This window comes from Calidris pugnax, unplaced genomic scaffold (genome assembly GCF_001431845.1).
Source record: "Calidris pugnax isolate Ruff unplaced genomic scaffold, ASM143184v1 scaffold407, whole genome shotgun sequence".
NCBI classification, from domain to species: Eukaryota; Metazoa; Chordata; class Aves; order Charadriiformes; family Scolopacidae; genus Calidris; species Calidris pugnax.
This window is the reverse complement of record NW_015091179.1, coordinates 789,604-809,492: the sequence shown is the minus strand read 5'-3', so window position 1 is coordinate 809,492 and position 19,889 is coordinate 789,604. Positions and strand designations below refer to the sequence as shown.

Sequence of the window (19,889 nt, the reverse complement as noted above, 5' to 3'; positions counted from 1 at the left end):
CAGGGGCTGAACTGCTCTTTGTCAGGTTTGCCAGGCACCGCCTGGGACTTGGATGAGACAGGCCCTTCTCCAGGAGCCGGTTGCGCTGGGACCTCACCTCGTCGCTATGGTCTGAGAACAGAGGGGAACTCCCACTGCCCAAAATATCCTCGTAGCTCTTTGCTTGTCACCTACAGCTGGCACTCACCTCAGCAACAAGCCTAATACAGCCCCCACCAGACACGTGACAACTCCAAGGTGCTTAAAGCTTTTAAAACTAACTCAGCAGCACCAAAGGCAGGAGAGATGCAAGCTTCCTAGTTAGTACTCAGACCACACGCTGGCTGCTATATCACTGGAAAACACAGGAGATCACAATCATTACCCACACTTATGAATAAAATATTCCTTTTATTTTAGTAAAGTAACAAAGCTTATTTACAGACAATAACTGTATACTCCAATTGAAAAATAGATTGCGCTCAAAATCGTTAAAGCAAGTCACACACAGTCTGTTAAGAACACGAACAACTTCAAACCTCCCAACACCTTCAGCTCCCATCATCTCTCTGGAAATCAGCTCATTTTGTTCTGAATGATTTTCTGCTGATTCTCAAGACATTCCTTCAGCTTGTCTTCAGTGAGTGTCAGCCGCTGCTCCAGGATGGAAACCGTCTACAAAACAAAACGAAAGCTGTTGAACCACTCAAAGACAAGCTACATACTGTACTCTTAGTGGGGAGTAAAATGCCAAATGTACAGGAGTATTTTGAGGTATTTCAGGGATGTAACTCCAGTATCAGCATTTTAGCAGAGCAGAGCCCCACGTGACTTCAGAGAGGAGCAACAGAGGCTGGTGGGCATGAAGCTCTCCTGCAGACAACACAAGCCACCCATTTCAGCACTTGGTGCTTTCAAATTGGGCTCTGCATTTCCTTTCCTGGACAGGTTTTGTCCTTCCACATTCATGAGCCACCAGAAGCTCTTCTGCTAATGAGACACAGGGGTCTTGAACAGTTTCACCCAGTTTTAGCTTTGATTTTGCCCCTCTGCTTCTTAGTCTTTCCTCCCTTCTCTGAAAGCCGTCAGTTTGCTGCAATTAAAACACACAAAACTTGCTGGACAAGCCCAATGACAAGCAAGAAAACCCTCCCAGCAGAAGGCAGTGCAAGAGTCAATGGAAGGGAACCAAAAGCCAAAGCAGCAACATCTACCTCAACGTAATGCCTAAATATTTCTGTATAATCCAGTTACCCCACAAAAGATTGTTATATCTCTCTCCTCAAGCTGAAGTCATCATGTACAGGATGCACAGGAAAAACATTTTAACCACGTGGCAATAAAAGCCTCTGCTGAAAATGTTTTATTGATCACTCTGAGGTAATCAAGGGACCTGGCTATGCAAAGCCCATTTCAGCTTCCAAAGACACCGGAACAGCTGATAATAGGCGGTGATGATCTAATACTTTAATATCCATAAACTTATCAGCAACAATCACTAGCATTTTGAGCTTTTTTACTGCATAAATAACATCCTCTGTTAAAAACAAAGGAACCTTGGACTTTAATAAAGTAATTCAAATAAACTTGGACAACCACTGTTTGTATAGAAGTTATACATAGAAAGCCTTATAATAGCACGTTTCATAAGCACATCTCTAAGTGCCTGACAAAAGAAAGCAGGTCTCAGTATCCCCATTCTACAGCTGGGGAAACTAAAGCACAAAGAGAGGAAATGGCTTGGCTAAGGCTACTCTGGTGACTAAGGAAAAGCCTCCTTAAAGTGATTTAGGGAATGATATGAATAGGGGGAGGGTGGAGAAAACAGACGCAGTAAAAACACAACACCAAGCACTATGGCAAAACCCTTTCCCTCTGCCATCTTGCAAGATTACATATCAACAAAGTCAGGAAGGGCCACCCATCATGCCATTTACCATAACACACTTTTTTTTTCCTCCCCAAACATAGTTCAAAGCTTATTTCTATTACACATGCTCTGCTGACCTGGGACGAGGCAGAAAAGGCAACTCCTGCTGCCTAATGCAGCATTGCTGCAATGGTAGAAAGCCTCACTTGAAAGAGCAAACCCTGCGTGGCTTAAATAGTCCCCTGGGCTTCGGCACCAGCTTCATTTAAGTTTTTCCTTCTCTATTTGCCACCCCTTTGAGGCACAAGAACTCAGCACACAGAGCGCCAGAAGAAAACTCATGGAGCCAGCAGGTAACATCCCAGGTGCCCCAGAGCCAGCAGGAGCCCTCCCTTCTCTTCAAAGGAGAGAGGATTTCATCTTTTTCATGTATCCAACCACACTATTGCCTAGTGGCTGCCTCAGAGAGGTCAGGAGCAAAGCTGCTCAGGACACAACACAGCAGGCTGGATGTCTACCGGGGGCTTACAGCAAAGATCTTACCCTGCAAGCAACCAGAGAGAGAATGAAAAGCAGTAGGGATCCTGGCTTTTCCATTTAAAAAAGAACTAGTAACTTAAGTCTCCGTTAAAAAAAGGGAGGGAGTGAAACATCGCATCAAATATCCTTTAGAAAGACAATCAACTGAATTCATGTCCTGGTCACATCACCCCACTAGAAGCAAAGCCCCAGATTACTCGTGTTCCCATATCCCATGATTTACTGCCACCACAATCCCACTGATACAAGTTAAATGCTGTTACACAAGGCACTGTGAGACTAAGCACAAGTAAAGCAGACTTCACAAAGTGTTGAATTCGTGAAAAAGCTGTAAGGAAAATGTTTATTGGAATGGAAACTGCATGTAAGTATAAGCAGAAACCTTGTAGTGAGTATTTTTTGGAAACTAAAAGTGGAAAAGTAGCAGTCAGAAATTAAATCCAGGAAGTCCAACGTAGGAACTGATGACTACAGCCCATTTAGACTTGAATATATGATGCCCAAAATACCCAGGGCATCTGACATCCTAGGGAGGTAAGGGAAAGCAGAAGTACTGCCCAGCTGCTATTAGTGCTATATTGTAACTTACACATAAAAGAAAAGCTCCTTTATTAGCAGCTGACAGTTTTACAATGTTTCCATGTTGTTGTTTATAAAGCAAGTCCTTGTTGGTAGGCAAATTAAACTGCACTCATTCAGTTCCCGCAAGCTTTTGCTATTGCTTTTCAAAGACAACGAACCAACAATTAAGCCAAGGAGGAAAATGCTGTTTGTCAGATTCAGTGAGGATTCCCTGGAGCCAGGTTCACGCTCGAGCCCTCTCTCTGTGGCAGGGTCTGAGCCTCCTGTCGTGTCAGGAGCACAGCACATGTCTCCATTGCCCACCAGGGAGTAAATGCTAGATAATTTATTAAAGTCCTGGCTCAAATTGGCAGAGTAACAACTTAAACAAGAAGAAAGATCAACCCATTTAATTTTTTTAAGGAATATTTCTGACATTACAGTAATATACTCTGGACACCAGAACTGAATATGGAATTTTTCACACAAACGAAAACTCACTTAAATTATTTTTACCAACACTTCCTGAAACATTTCTCTTCATTCATCTTCACAGACTTAGCCTGGAAGAAAAATTGTTCTTCTCTTTGGAAATATTAATGAGAAACTATGTAGAAACAAGAAGTTAACAGAATCACAGAATGATATGGGGTTGAAAGGGAGCTCTGGAGATCATCCAGTCCAGCCCCCCTGAGGTTGTCTCCTATTTACTTTAAGATCTGGGGAATATTCAGCTCCATCCTCCCTGAGGACACAAATTGAAGCACCCAGTAGCCACTGTTGCTTACATGACAACAAGCCCCCTGTGCCATTCCTCCAAGTTATTTTTACTCCCTCACCCCAAATAACAGTGATTTGTGATGCTGTTCCAAGCTGCTTTCATCAGTATCTTTCCCTTAGTCCCTGTTGAACATTTCCCTGCCTGATTAAGAAGCAGAGAGAGTTTAAGAACCTCTAACCTCGGGGCTGAAGCTTTGGCAGCAGCCCTGGAGGGGGAAATCAGTCCTGCCTCTTTTGAGGACTACAGATAAGGGGAACCAGGTGCTAAATTAATGCCAACAGAAACCAGTTCTACAACTGCCAAAGGAAGCCTGAAAAGCAAAGTCCAGAGCAAGCAAGGGGAAGCCACCAGCAGCCCTCTGGAGCAGTGGTGGGAGTCCCTGGGAGAGAGGAGGGACCCAGACAGACAGACTGACAGATGCTCATTAACTAAAGCAGTGCTTACTCTGGAGCTGGGGGCAAAGTGAGCAAGAGCATGGGAAGGGCAGAATAACATTAGGCTCGTCCCGCTGTAAGGGATGACTGTTCTGATGCTAAAACACGCAGCACCAGGGATTTCACTCACACCAGCTTTGCTGGAGACAGCACACATAATAGCAGGGGGGACATAACTCTGCTCCAGCTGATCACCAGTAATTGTAGAACCCCCAAAACCCCATGTATCGATACAAGAGTTACTCAGATGAGGTAACAACAGCTTGGCTGAGCCTGAGGGACACCATCCTGCACACCCACCGCAAAGCAGATGTGCTCTTGCCTATGGGCAGGCAAAGTATTACTCTTGAACTTCTGTTCCTGCCATCATTCCATAACAAAATCCATCTCTCCATTGATTTCAAAGGAGGTAGAAGTAGTTTCCTAGCTTCACCTAAATAAAAAGATACTTAAATGTTTGTTCCACCAGTTTTTCTAGGCATATGCTAAAGAAGATTGTGCAGGGCACTAACATATCAACCAGACCAAGAAAAACACGTTACTTCTACCTCTTCAGCTTTTTTGTTCCCTTCTGACATGCTAATTTATGAAGACAGCATTTTCTTCTCAATTTACCAAAAATGCACCTGCAAAAAGAACATGCAACAAATGCAGAAGTTTGTAAGTCTCCGTGCCCACAGTTCCCCCACCCCACTGTGCTGGCACAGGATGAGACTGAGGGATGCCTGTCAAGAGATGTGATGAAGACAAGAGATGGCCCATGGATTGGCAGAATGAGACTTGTTGAGTCTGACCTGGAGCTGCAGGTGTAAGAGCTCTGCCCACTGTAACAAGCAAGCTCAATGTTGGTTTGTTTTTCAAGAGCTACATGCCCTGTTATAACTCCTTATGGTTTTCCCTAAAAATGGTCATTTTGGAGCCGACCATGACCAAATACATCAAGTAAACTGCATCATAAAAGTGCTGTATTCTCATTTGCCAAGGAGGGACCCTTGGATGCCAATGAGTGGGTTCAGAGGTACCTACACACCTCTAGGGCACAAATTCATGACACCTGGGGCACAGACTGCTGCACAGCATCCCGGACACCTGTTGGCACTATACTGGAAAGTGAAAACTGTCTTGCATGAAAAGAATACAGTTGCCAACCTTCAAATACACCTGTTAGTGAGCAGTATCAACAAGAGACCCCAGTTACTGTATGTAGATCACTGAAATGGTACCTGCAACACCCCCTAAACACAGCCCTGAGCTATACACAGTCCCATGTGCGACAGAAATTAGCAAATATCCAGGTAAATTAAGCTTTGGAGCCCTTTCTCCAAATTAATGCAATGACTGAAATGAACTACCACTAGAAGGGCTTGAACCAGGATGGCCCTACCTGCCTTTTACCCAAAAAAAAATTTAAAAATTTAACTAATTCCAACCAATAATAGTTTGAAATACCCACGACAGCTGCAAGATTAAAAGGCTCATTTACTGTATGTAGATCACTGAAATGGTACCTCCAACACCCCCTAAACACAGTCCCGAGCTATACAGTCCCATGTGAGACAGAAATTAGCAAATATCCAGGGAAATTAAGCTTGGGAGCCCTTTCTCTAAATTAATGCAATGAGTGAAATGAACTACCGCTGGAAGGGTTTGCACCAGGATAGCCCTACCTGCCTTTTACCAAAAAAATTAAAAAAAATTAACTCATTCCACACCAACAATAGTTTAAAATACCCACTACAGCTGCAAGATTAAAAGGCTCACGTGGGGCACAGACTGCTGCACAGCATCCCGGACACCTGTTGGCACTATACTGGAAAGTGAAAACTGTCTTGCATGAAAAGAATACAGTTGCCAACCTTCAAATACACCTGTTAGTGAGCAGTATCAACAAGAGACCCCAGTTACTGTATGTAGATCACTGAAATGGTACCTGCAACACCCCCTAAACACAGCCCTGAGCTATACACAGTCCCATGTGCGACAGAAATTAGCAAATATCCAGGTAAATTAAGCTTTGGAGCCCTTTCTCCAAATTAATGCAATGACTGAAATGAACTACCACTAGAAGGGCTTGAACCAGGATGGCCCTACCTGCCTTTTACCCAAAAAAAAATTTAAAAATTTAACTAATTCCAACCAATAATAGTTTGAAATACCCACGACAGCTGCAAGATTAAAAGGCTCATGGGAGAACTTGTGCAGCAAAAGTCACTCTGAGGTTCAAGCACAAACCTGCCTGGTAAGAAGCAGCCTTTCCTCCTGTTGCAGTGAGTTTTGCCCTGACTTGCTGTCAGCCTCCCTTCCATCTCAGCAACTGCACCTCGAGCAACGCCAGGCAGCCCCCTACCATCGGTCAGGCTGCCCTCCTCAGGGACAAATTCCATCTTAACACAGTTTTGAGATGGGGTCCAAACCAGTGACTGTCATTGAATGTGCTCCGAAGCATTTTCAGCCAAAGCCAGCAGCTCAGATTAGCCGAGGAACTGGGCCTCGTATCTGAGAGTATAACAAGGTATGAAGCCTTCACAGTTATTAACACTTTATGCAGCAAACAAAAGGTAGGCAAAGCTCTTTGCATGCTGGGACCAGCCTCACTCTAGTGGTCAGAGCCTTAATCTCAGAGATCAAATACACAATTAAGGTTGGTTTTTTTTTTTTTTAAATATGAAATGATTTCTAAAGAAGTGATAGCTCCTCATCTGCTCAAACTAAAACAAGATCTGTTACCCCAGAGACATTTCCAATAAGTTCTGTAGCTCCTCACTATCTCAATTGCTTTGAATGCAAACTCTAAGGCGAATTCTCACAAAGCCTATTTGCATAGAATATTTCACACCAGGCTGATTTACAGATAGTATATTGATTATTACAGAATTAAGATAGCTCTTGCTGTGCTTTAGTCTTTCCCTCAATCTTTCTTCATGAATATTCCTGGGTTTACTTTGTAACATGCTTCAAATTCCACAAACTTTGCTATTTGTTACTACAAAACACCTAGCTCCAGTATGGCTAGACAGGAACAGACTGGTCAGTGGTGCTGTTGCACAGCTGCGTGTTAGGAAGTCCCACCAGCTCCTCCACACAGGTTTCACACATTCATCTACCACTATTGTGCCATGTGGGCTAGGGAAATGTGACTACGCCTGCAGATGTGCAAATGTCTCATCAGGATCTCTGTGCAGAGCTCCAGGTCTGCTCAAGAAGTTGTGCAGCTAAACCACCTGGAGGTCTTTCTCTAGGGCAGGACGCAAGAGCTCACAGTCCCACCAGCTCTCTTCAGCCAGTCCAGACATGTGCTACTCACAATACTTTAAAAGAAAAAACTTTTTACATTTAGCAGCCCAAAGCACTACAACAAGGAAGTGGGTAGTTATAAAATTCAAACCCAGTATTGCTCATCTGTCCCTTCCTCCTTATTACCAAGGGTGGTGAGACACTGGACCAGGTTGCCCAGAGAAGCTGTGGATGCCCCAATCCCAAAAGACTAGAGGTCTCCTCCAACCACGACGACTTCAAAGACTTCCCATATCCTTCCCCTGCCACCCGATCTACTTCTTGAAAGGATGCAAATCACTCAGTGAAATTAACCCAGCTGCTGGTACCCAATGGCTAAATAACAATTTATATTCGAGGTCTGATTGTGAAAAGAAGTTGTGGAAGGTGTTTAGTATTCCTCCCATGGAAGGCTAACAGAAGGTGAAGGTCCTGTGGACCTCCAGAGAGGATCTACACCTTTGAGAAGCCAGTCTTTGCACAGTGTCCTGCTAATGCAGCAATATCCCAAGGAGTGCATTTAATTTAGACAGCCACAGAAAGAAGAAAATTCCATTTGCATCTAGACTTAGAGATTTTGTAACAAGCATTATTCTGAAAGTGAATTTGAGAATGGTAGCTCTGATGACACGATACAGAGGACTGGCAACAACCAGGGTACTTCACTTGTTTTCTTTGAGTGAAAGATCAAAGCTACTGCATCTCCAAGGGATGGTTCTGACTCATGAGAAATAGCCTCTATATCCCTTAAATTAAGATTTAAAGAACAAGCTCATCTGGCATTTCACAGATTTTTCAGATGAGTATTTTTTTTTATTAGTGTTTTGGATTTCAAACTATTTCTTTAGGAATAAAGACTGCTTGCAGCTCTCCTCCCATGTGTCGGGTCCACCTGCAGCCAGTGAGTGTTCAGGTATCGAGAGCAATACAGAAAACAAGACATTTGTGGAAGGCAGAGGTAGCAGCACTAATGACCAAGAGGAAAAAAAAAATCTGTATTCTTGACTTGTAACTATTTGAAGTCCTAACAACATTTATTTTAGTAAATCAGTTGCTTAATCTACATTCAATACCTGTCAGAAGAAAGGAGCCATTCATTCCTCACCAACACAGGCTCTGAAGAACATCTCTCTCAAAAAAAAAAAAAAGAGGAGTAACAAATTTGATTTCACTCATTTTCATTAGAACTGAAAATGATGTGCTTATAATTAAAAAGCAACCCACTTGTCCAAGTCCTTTTTTTATGCTAAAGGATTTAATTTTAAAAATTCCCCTCCCTCCCTCCGCAATCTTTTCTGGAGTGAAATAATCCTTTAATCTCACATGAGCTAGATTGTCCTTCAATTCAGGCTTGGATTATTTTACGGATTTAGCAAGTCTTCTCCATTTCACTGTGTTGTTTTCTCCCAGCTTCAATGCAAGATTAGTTTGGGGAAGTATATAAAGCTGTTTCCTGTGGGTGGATTATCGCAGCTATTTATGAATTTTTATGCTAACCTGATTCTGAACTCTGCGTTTGGAGCAGACATCTTCCTTTCCACCTAAAACCAGCAGTTTTTGCCTCAATGCCCGGTGCCCACCAGTGCTGTGGATTAACAGCATGAATGTGGCAGCTGCAGGTGTTTGGAGTGAGGGCCAGAGTATACAAACCAGCAAGAGATAACAGTCTTCAGCTGATGGCTTACCATTACCTCCTTCAGCAGAAATTGAAAGTATTTTCTCCTCCTTCCCACTTTCACATGATACCAATTTTAGCATGATAAACTTTGAAATGATAGCCAAAGAAAACAAATTAGTTTCATATTTGAATAATTATCCCAAAGTAGTTTATCACAACTTTTAAGTTTCCCCCAGCACTTTGAAATGATAGCCAAAGAAAACAAATTGGGAAAATTATTTGAATATGAAACTAAAGTAGTTATCACAACTTTTAAGTTTCCCCCAGTGGTACAGTACATCATGTTAACACAGTGCTGGAAACTACAGCGAGCACAACAAGCACAAGAACTCAAGGTATCACATTAGAAATACACCCAAACTCCCACAGAACTAACAAATTATAAGTTGCTGGAAAACCTGTGGATGGCTATGTCAACAAAGGGTTTCTGGAAATATCACAGGGACCCTGCCCTTTCTCTTTAACTGTACGGCCCTGCTGTATGCCATTAGTGTTCTCTTTAAAGAAGCAGCACACAGGAATCATTTATAAATCACTTATATATATATTTATATGAGGATGTACCAGTAGTCTCTTGGTTCTCCTGGTAGTCTCCATTTCCTCAGCCCTTTCTTCCTCAAAAAGGGAAAAATACTGACACCTGTTGTACACTATTTATGAAAGTTTTTTGTTCCGTTTTTGAAGTAGCCATGTCCTCCTTTCACAACAAGGAGTTAGCAAGCCCAAAGCTGCCACGTGAAACACACAACGCTGGTTTGAACCTGCTACACACAAGGGAGCAGCTAAGATAGCTCTTGCTGTGCTTTAGTCTTTCCCTCAATCTTTCTTCATGAATATTCCTGGGTTTACTTTGTAACATGCTTCAAATTCCACAAACTTTGCTATTTGTTACTACAAAACACCTAGCTCCAGTATGGCTAGACAGGAACAGACTGGTCAGTGGTGCTGTTGCACAGCTGCGTGTTAGGAAGTCCCACCAGCTCCTCCACACAGGTTTCACACATTCATCTACCACTATTGTGCCATGTGGGCTAGGGAAATGTGACTACGCCTGCAGATGTGCAAATGTCTCATCAGGATCTCTGTGCAGAGCTCCAGGTCTGCTCAAGAAGTTGTGCAGCTAAACCACCTGGAGGTCTTTCTCTAGGGCAGGACGCAAGAGCTCACAGTCCCACCAGCTCTCTTCAGCCAGTCCAGACATGTGCTACTCACAATACTTTAAAAGAAAAAACTTTTTACATTTAGCAGCCCAAAGCACTACAACAAGGAAGTGGGTAGTTATAAAATTCAAACCCAGTATTGCTCATCTGTCCCTTCCTCCTTATTACCAAGGGTGGTGAGACACTGGACCAGGTTGCCCAGAGAAGCTGTGGATGCCCCAATCCCAAAAGACTAGAGGTCTCCTCCAACCACGACGACTTCAAAGACTTCCCATATCCTTCCCCTGCCACCCGATCTACTTCTTGAAAGGATGCAAATCACTCAGTGAAATTAACCCAGCTGCTGGTACCCAATGGCTAAATAACAATTTATATTCGAGGTCTGATTGTGAAAAGAAGTTGTGGAAGGTGTTTAGTATTCCTCCCATGGAAGGCTAACAGAAGGTGAAGGTCCTGTGGACCTCCAGAGAGGATCTACACCTTTGAGAAGCCAGTCTTTGCACAGTGTCCTGCTAATGCAGCAATATCCCAAGGAGTGCATTTAATTTAGACAGCCACAGAAAGAAGAAAATTCCATTTGCATCTAGACTTAGAGATTTTGTAACAAGCATTATTCTGAAAGTGAATTTGAGAATGGTAGCTCTGATGACACGATACAGAGGACTGGCAACAACCAGGGTACTTCACTTGTTTTCTTTGAGTGAAAGATCAAAGCTACTGCATCTCCAAGGGATGGTTCTGACTCATGAGAAATAGCCTCTATATCCCTTAAATTAAGATTTAAAGAACAAGCTCATCTGGCATTTCACAGATTTTTCAGATGAGTATTTTTTTTTATTAGTGTTTTGGATTTCAAACTATTTCTTTAGGAATAAAGACTGCTTGCAGCTCTCCTCCCATGTGTCGGGTCCACCTGCAGCCAGTGAGTGTTCAGGTATCGAGAGCAATACAGAAAACAAGACATTTGTGGAAGGCAGAGGTAGCAGCACTAATGACCAAGAGGAAAAAAAAAAAATCTGTATTCTTGACTTGTAACTATTTGAAGTCCTAACAACATTTATTTTAGTAAATCAGTTGCTTAATCTACATTCAATACCTGTCAGAAGAAAGGAGCCATTCATTCCTCACCAACACAGGCTCTGAAGAACATCTCTCTCAAAAAAAAAAAAAAGAGGAGTAACAAATTTGATTTCACTCATTTTCATTAGAACTGAAAATGATGTGCTTATAATTAAAAAGCAACCCACTTGTCCAAGTCCTTTTTTTATGCTAAAGGATTTAATTTTAAAAATTCCCCTCCCTCCCTCCGCAATCTTTTCTGGAGTGAAATAATCCTTTAATCTCACATGAGCTAGATTGTCCTTCAATTCAGGCTTGGATTATTTTACGGATTTAGCAAGTCTTCTCCATTTCACTGTGTTGTTTTCTCCCAGCTTCAATGCAAGATTAGTTTGGGGAAGTATATAAAGCTGTTTCCTGTGGGTGGATTATCGCAGCTATTTATGAATTTTTATGCTAACCTGATTCTGAACTCTGCGTTTGGAGCAGACATCTTCCTTTCCACCTAAAACCAGCAGTTTTTGCCTCAATGCCCGGTGCCCACCAGTGCTGTGGATTAACAGCATGAATGTGGCAGCTGCAGGTGTTTGGAGTGAGGGCCAGAGTATACAAACCAGCAAGAGATAACAGTCTTCAGCTGATGGTTTACCATTACCTCCTTCAGCAGAAATTGAAAGTATTTTCTCCTCCTTCCCACTTTCACATGATACCAATTTTAGCATGATAAACTTTGAAATGATAGCCAAAGAAAACAAATTGGGAAAATTATTTGAATATGAAACTAAAGTAGTTATCACAACTTTTAAGTTTCCCCCAGTGGTACAGTACATCATGTTAACACAGTGCTGGAAACTACAGCGAGCACAACAAGCACAAGAACTCAAGGTATCACATTAGAAATACACCCAAACTCCCACAGAACTAACAAATTATAAGTTGCTGGAAAACCTGTGGATGGCTATGTCAACAAAGGGTTTCTGGAAATATCACAGGGACCCTGCCCTTTCTCTTTAACTGTACGGCCCTGCTGTATGCCATTAGTGTTCTCTTTAAAGAAGCAGCACACAGGAATCATTTATAAATCATTTATATATATATTTATATGAGGATGTACCAGTAGTCTCTTGGTTCTCCTGGTAGTCTCCATTTCCTCAGCCCTTTCTTCCTCAAAAAGGGAAAAATACTGACACCTGTTGTACACTATTTATGAAAGTTTTTTGTTCCGTTTTTGAAGTAGCCATGTCCTCCTTTCACAACAAGGAGTTAGCAAGCCCAAAGCTGCCACGTGAAACACACAACGCTGGTTTGAACCTGCTACACACAAGGGAGCAGCACCCAGTTGTGCTCTGGCAGAGACAGCAAGGAGAGACAACCAACCCAACACCACCCACTGCTGTTTCCATTTGACTTGGATCTCTGCTAGCAATCACCACGCCATGGCTCCTCCCAGCCAACATCCAATTGCACAAAAGAAGGGTAACAGCAGCTCTACTGGAGCCACGTTCCCTCCTCTACTACAAGCCACCAGCATTAAAAACCCAAATTTTAGCTATGCAAGAAGATGCCATCCAGAGTTACCTTTCACGGCTCTGCCTTGCTACCCGCCTGCATCTCTCCTCCTCGAGGAACCTCCTCCCTTACTCTAGGAATGAGGGCTTCTTCCATGCTCATTTGCATTTGCTTAACTATTTAGTGTTGGTTTGTTTCACTGCTAGATATCAAAATCTTGGCATGAAAATGAAGAATTATGAAACCGTTTCAACAGTGTGTCAGGAACATCTACTTGTACAAATGCATTAGAATGGTGTTAATACAAAATACAACATACAAAGATTAGAACCAATGGGATATTAAGTACTTCGAGGATGGCAAAAAAAAGCAGCTCCAAAAAGGTAAAAGGTTGCTGAATGCAGAGTAACTCAAGCCAGCTTTTTGGTTTTTTACTATAATTTCAGGCCTATTTCCAATTTTATCCTATAACCTACTAATTTATTCCTCCCCCACTGATCTCAGTTTCTCTTTCTGCTGGGTTTAAAACAACATTTGGAATTTTCTACGGTTACACAATATCTTCGAGAGAGATGTTTGCATTGCTTATATCTAGTTTAAATCCCACACACACTGTTTACTGAAATATTTGCCTCCTCTAAACACCTATGAAGTTGAAAAGGAGGCATTACACATCCATCATCAGAAGTGTGGATCTGATTTATGTAATGAGAGATAATGATCACATTCCAAACTTACTGGGAGACGTAAAAACAGCAATAAAATATTTTGTGTATACACTGGGTTGCATTTTACTTACAAGCACGAGTGCCCAATGTCATACAAGATTTTCCCCCCACTCCAGTGTTCAGTGTTTCAGAGATCACAGGGTAAGTGCTTTCTTGCATTTCTGCCAAATGAACTTAAATACCTTTTGGTTTCCACCCTACACTATTTTAGACTGTCTGTAGTCCTGGAATGCTTTTTAATCCCTAAATCAGCCCTACTTCAATCCCCTGATGGGCCCTCAAACCCATCAGCTTACATTTTTTGACAAGTACTTCTCAAGAGCAGAGAGCTAACTCAGACCAGTAATCAGTATGTTCAATACCAAGTGTTCAAGACCTGCTTATTCTTCCTCAGAAACAACACTCAAACTCATACAAAAACCCTCCCACACAGATTTTTCCATCCTACGACCATGGTCTCAATGACAGATCACCAGTGCTTACTATCCCATCCTTTCTCCCTGCTTCTCACACACCTCAAAAATGCACAGCAAAATTCAGCCCCGGACAATGAGCAGGAATGGTATTTCTCCACAGAAGCAATGAACAGCTCTTTAGTTAAACAAAAATCAGCTTTATTCCCAAATTCTTATTAAGTAAACATATACTGTGAGGATCACCATTACTGGCTGGCGCTGTTCAAGCGCTGTGCAGTGACTGGGAGGAAGAGCTGCATGTTAATGCTTTAGCAAAGGCTTAGTTGTTTGCTGGCTGTGGGTGAAAAGCATGTTTCAGAGCTGAGGCACAGAAGGGCCCAGACTTGTTGATGGGAGGAGAACGCTGCAGAAATTGGACTGTGTAGGTGAACATTGGGCGGGGGAAAGGAGCGGGATCTGAAGAGATTTTACCTATAGACTGCAGCAGGATGGAGGAGGGGAGAGAGACAGAGATTATTCACCAAAACAGTCCTACTGCCAACCACTCCTTTAGGCATCACCTTAGATAAACCGTGGCTAATAGCACAGGGTACCAGAGCTGGCTCAAGCAGCACTCTGCTATACCACAGGAAAAGGGAATCGAGGGAAGAGCAGGGCCTGAGCTGGAAGCTTATGGGAGGGAACTGACAGAAATAAGCAGATGAAGATCAATTTATCAAGAACTACTAAAAAGCAGAGGTTTTGAACTAGCCACACTTCTATTCTATGAAAGTATTGCAACTTATTCCCAATTCCTCCAATCAGAGGTACCTTTTTCATTGCAAAATCAAACAGCAAACCATACCTGAGTCAGAACATCCAGCTGTCCCATAATATGCTCCAAGGTATTTGCAACACTGGTCTCCTCCTCTTGCTGCTCCTGGTTCCTACCAGAATCCTGAGGTTTTGTTTTCTTAAGATGAACACCACAATCCATTTCTGATTGCTAGAAAAATAAACAGACAATCTGCTATTGCGATGCAAACAACTGGAGAAGGATTGCTGTTTCAGGGAGGGTAAACAGTAAAGAACAGTTTATTTTGGGACAGCCTCTGATATTAAAATCGGGCAAAAGAGAACAGGAATTGTTTGTTCTTGTCACAGCTAGAAAAGGGAAAGCTGCTACAGACTTGCCTGTCTTTACCAGGTGAAGGGGTTTTTTTGCTGGTTTTGGGTTGTGGTTGGTTGTTGGCTTTTTTGCATGTGTGTTTTGTTTTTAAGCCTTCCTCAGGAAAGGCAAACCTTAGATAACAGTCTTGAAGCAATCCTGCAAGGTACAACTTTTGTATGTGCCAGGAGCTTTGGCACACTCAGGCAGCACACGGGCATAGACTGTACAGGCAAACACTTAGTGGAGCTGCATGGAAGCGCTACATCCAAATTATGAGAATAAAGTAAGCTACCCTGAGAGGAGTCCAATTATTTCACTCCAACAGCAAAGCAAAAGCCCCTCTCCATGCTTGGTAGTTGTAAGAAGGCAAGGATGCCATACCGCAGTTAAGGTCAGCAGAAGCAAGATGTTCCAATACGCATTAAAAGAGGCCGTTTTGATTTAGTCATTTTAATTTTGTTTATATCTTGAACTGGTTTTCCCTCCTCAATGAGGTTAAGAACAAGCTTCCTTTGAAGTTTCAATTTCAACTGTTTTAGTTATGCAAGCTTGAATATTTCATTCAGAATAAATTACGTTTCAAAAGCACAAATAGATCTCCACTAGAGAACTTATTCTTCTTCCCTTTTCTTTCAAAATGGTATTTTTCTTCTAGAAAAAATAGTAGTTGCATTATTTATCTTCATTACAACCAGCAGAAGTTCAGAGAAGTTTATCTAACTAAACAAGGTAGCCAACTGATTAAGCAATTGCAGACTTAAGTTTCTCAATTTACACTAACAGACGAGATTTGAATCTAAAGCCAAGATCACAGCACTCAAAATATAGTTCTCCATGGCCCGGTGCCCAGTGCAGCTCCATCCCATGCACTTATTAGTCACATAAATGACTGAAGTTTGCAAATCAACAAGGCAGCAAGGAATTCTGACAGAATGAAAAAGGGTCTCTAAGAGTTCTCCCACATGTACTTTTTCTAAGCAAGAAATTAAGAGTTGGTTCCATCTCTTCTCTCATACGTACTACTATGAATGTGTTTCTCATCTGCGCTGCATCAATTTACCTGCTCATCTCTGTATTTGATGCCAGGTGTGTGCAGATGTCCAACTAAGCTGCAACAAGACCTCAGAACAGCTCACAGAGCTTTAAACCTGAAACTGTTTAGTGCATTATGAAGATATATATACACAAACGTATATATATTTTAAAAAAAATATATAGGAAAAACAACACACTTGTGCTGCTGGGAGTCACTGATTTAGGTCACAGAAAGGCTCCCAAAGCTGAGGTCCAGCCCAACAGTTCGGCAAAATAAGCAATAAACAGTGCAAAGAACAGAAATGTGACTACATAGGGAAGCTGGAGGGAGGGGAAGAGAAAAGAAGAAAAAGAGGCTGCAGCTGCTGTCCTCCAGACCCTGCCAACCAAACTGTCCTCATACAGCCAAGCTGCACAAGAGCAGTTTTGCCTAAGGAGCAGGAAAGGAAGGGAAAGGTTTAAAGGATACACACAACTGCTCCCCAGGGATCACTGTGTTACACCACAGGCTTGGGATGCAGCTGGGTAGCAGCAGTACCAGCCACGCCAGCCTTGGCTAATTTGCTTCCTCCCACTCGTTTGAATAATTTGGATTATCTACAAGCCTTAGGCCAACACAGCCCACACTCCGGGTCACATTGCACAGCCCCACATGGGAGCCACACTCAAACTACTCCTGTGCTGCAGGTAGCCCAAGAGTCACATGTTGCTCACTGATGCACTGATTTAATCAACTAAAATACGCTCTTGCAGAGAGGAGATAAAGCCAGCCTTACAAAGCTGCTATTTGCTGTTTAAAAGTAAAAAACAAAAAACCAAAACACTGCTTTTCAATAGGTAATTAGCATTAAAAAGCATGTTTTCTTCTTATTTTAAGGCTGACTATCATATTGTGATGATGTAACTTCAGGCCAGTCAATCATGGCACAGCAGAAATGTGAGTGAGCTAACACTGCATACAACCTGCACTTAAAAACCCCAAATGATGATGAGCTCTCCACTTCAAAACCCATTAGAACACGCTGACTCACAGAAGCAGAAAAATGACTGTACCAACATATTTTCTCCCTTTACCTTTATAGCATATGTCAGACAGCTTTTCATAAAAAGCTGCTGGGTTGAACTCAGAGATGATATTCTCTCTGTTCCAATCCACAAAGTTTAAGAGTTTGGCATATTTGCAAAGGCAACATTGCGTAGATGTTCCCACACCTGATGGTTTAGGGTCAAGCGGTCCCTCATCATGTCAAGTTGAAGCCAGAGGCAGCAGCAGCTCTTCGTCACTGATGCTACGTTCTGCTGATCGGCTCACAGGCAGGTACCACCCCCATGAAAAACCAAGCAAGCCACCTCCACAAAGCCCATGCGGTCTCCTGAAGGCACTCTGAGTGGTGGCAACACCCCCAAGAACAGAACTATATCTACATTTAAAAACAGAAACACGACAATATGGCATATTTCCCCATTTCAACCACAGCTGCTTGAAAGGATGCTTACAGCCCACCATCATCAAGAAGATAAGCTGCACCTAGTGCCTTCAGCAATGAAATTCTGAGTTCATTGATCTACCTAAACCAGGGACACATCCAGCCAGCAAATAAAAAGCTACATCAACATGTTGTGGGAGGCTCCCAACTGGCCAAGGTCTTTGAATATTCAGTTGTAGAAACTCACACATCCTACCTGGCCTACCCAGGTCCCAGGCCCACTACAGTAGGTGCAAAAAACCAAGTATCCAGCACCCAGCCCTACAGACAGCCCCCTGACTCGCTGCCCACAGTCAGGCAGAGAAGCTGAAGTCAGTCTGCTCTAGCTTCTGACTCATCCCACCCGCTCTGATGGCATCAAGCTGCAATCTCAAGTCTGAGACCCGTCCAAGCAGGCTTCTCAGAGGGTCCCTAGATACAGCATTCAACAAGGGTTAAGGCCTGGATTTGCCCAACGTAGGCACGTCCAGCACAAGGTGGAGCTCACTGAAAATGCCTGCAAGCTCTCAGCTGAAGAGATATGAACATGCTGCAAATGCAGCCCATGGTGTACAGAAGGGCAGAAGGACAGAGGCAGAGGACTGGCTGACGGCCAACCCAGCCAAGGTGCTGCATCTCAAAGGCACAGCATTCTCCTTTTCACAACTTAAAGCAGGGCGTTTGCATCTGTCTGGATCAGATTCCCCAGGGTAATTTCAACTCCCTGTTTCTGAAGAGGCTGAGGAGCCCAAGTAGGAATGTTTGTACTGACACTGCCCAAAGCACGTCAGCTAACAGAAGCCCTGTGAAGAGAGAGGAAAAGTAACATGTGGACCCTCCTACCATGGCATCAAGGAGAAAAACAGAGTGGGTTTTTTTCTTTAATCCTTTTGGGTTTTTCTTGCCAGAGTCTCAAATTTATTTATTTTTTTTTTTAACAGTCAAGGAAAGGTCTCTGTCTGCTAAGAAAACACAAGTGGGACTTCAACGGACAGATGCTGGGGTATTTTACAGGTATCCTAAATCTGAATGGACAAGCAGAATTTTGTTCAGCGTTAATTTTAGAAAGCTGTCAAACATTTAGCGAGCTCAAACAGTCTTCTTCAATTAAAAAATGTGAAAGAATGTAGTGCTCAGAGGGACAGACTGTCTGCCATACGCATCCACCTGCAACTCTGTTGTAGTTCAAATACAGCAGCGGCACCAGCTGAAGCTGCATTATGAAGGCAATAAAGCAGCCTCTACTGAATCAGTAGTACAGCTTCCAAATTTGACAGCGGTAGCATCACTGCAGCATCCTTCAGGGGAAGCTTAACAAGAGGGAAACGTTTGGAAACTTTCCCTTAACAGCCAGACTACAACTTGTACTTACCACTACCTTAGTGGCCAGTACCTTTGAAAGGAAATGTGCACCCAAGTGAGGGAGAACTGAATTGCCCCCAGATTGAAACCTTTTCAAACTTTGTGAGAGAGGATTAAATCATTCCTGCTACTGTCCAGAAGAATAAAGAAAGAAGAAAATCCTCACACACCCAACTAAAGCCACCCTTTTCCCAATTGCAATCTCTGCCATGTGGTGAGCCAACCACTAGTAATTTAAATTCTAACAGATTTGGAAAAAAAAAACAACAACTGTAAAAATATAGAAAGAGCCCTGAAATATTCATTGGATTTGTGACAGTCTCAGTCCTGATGAGCATCATGATTAGAGACACCTGTGCTCCCATCTGACTCACCTGCAAGGTAAAGTGCCAGCTGAATCCTGGGGACAAGCACCAGAAACAATGACACTGCTGCAGAGGTTTAATTTATTTTAGTCAGAGTTCAAGTGCACAATTTACTTGGCACAACTGAACAAATGTATTTGCCATTAAATATCTTATTACAACATCTGCTTATTAAGCACTGGGAGTACAGCAAGAAGCAGCTGAACATTAAAGGAAGAATAGATGAGCAGTTTCAGAATACAATACAGCTCTCAGTGACAAAGGGAAAACAGAAGTGATTTATTTATAGCAACCACTTAAAGACAGCACAGTGCAACTACTTGGGGGAAGGGGAAAATTAATCAGCCTTCATTCCAGAGGTCTCTTACTGAGTCTCTTAAGAAAATTCTTCTGGCTAAACAGCATTCTGGCCAGCTATTATTGTGCTGATTGGAGGGGGGCAAGCATTAACTACACAACACACGTACCATCCATAGTAAAACCACAAGGGATAACTTTAAAAATGCCATTTTGCTTTCTAAAT

The 19,889-nt window shown here is 42.6% G+C and overlaps 1 protein-coding gene across 3 annotated transcripts in view; it reads right to left on the bottom strand.

Annotated features, from left to right (window-relative positions):
• Window positions 1–370: 370 nt before the first annotated feature.
• Window positions 371–19,889, bottom strand: part of POC1A (POC1 centriolar protein A) — a 66,803-nt gene continuing 47,284 nt past the window's right edge. For all 3 annotated transcript variants that reach the window (XM_014959454.1, XM_014959452.1, XM_014959453.1), the window contains exons 10-11: window positions 14,833–14,973; window positions 371–654 (exon numbers count right to left, since the gene is read on the bottom strand). In XM_014959454.1, the coding sequence (XP_014814940.1) occupies window positions 556–654; window positions 14,833–14,973 (240 nt within the window). In that variant the 3' untranslated portion in view covers window positions 371–555. The remainder of the gene's footprint in view (window positions 655–14,832; window positions 14,974–19,889) is intronic.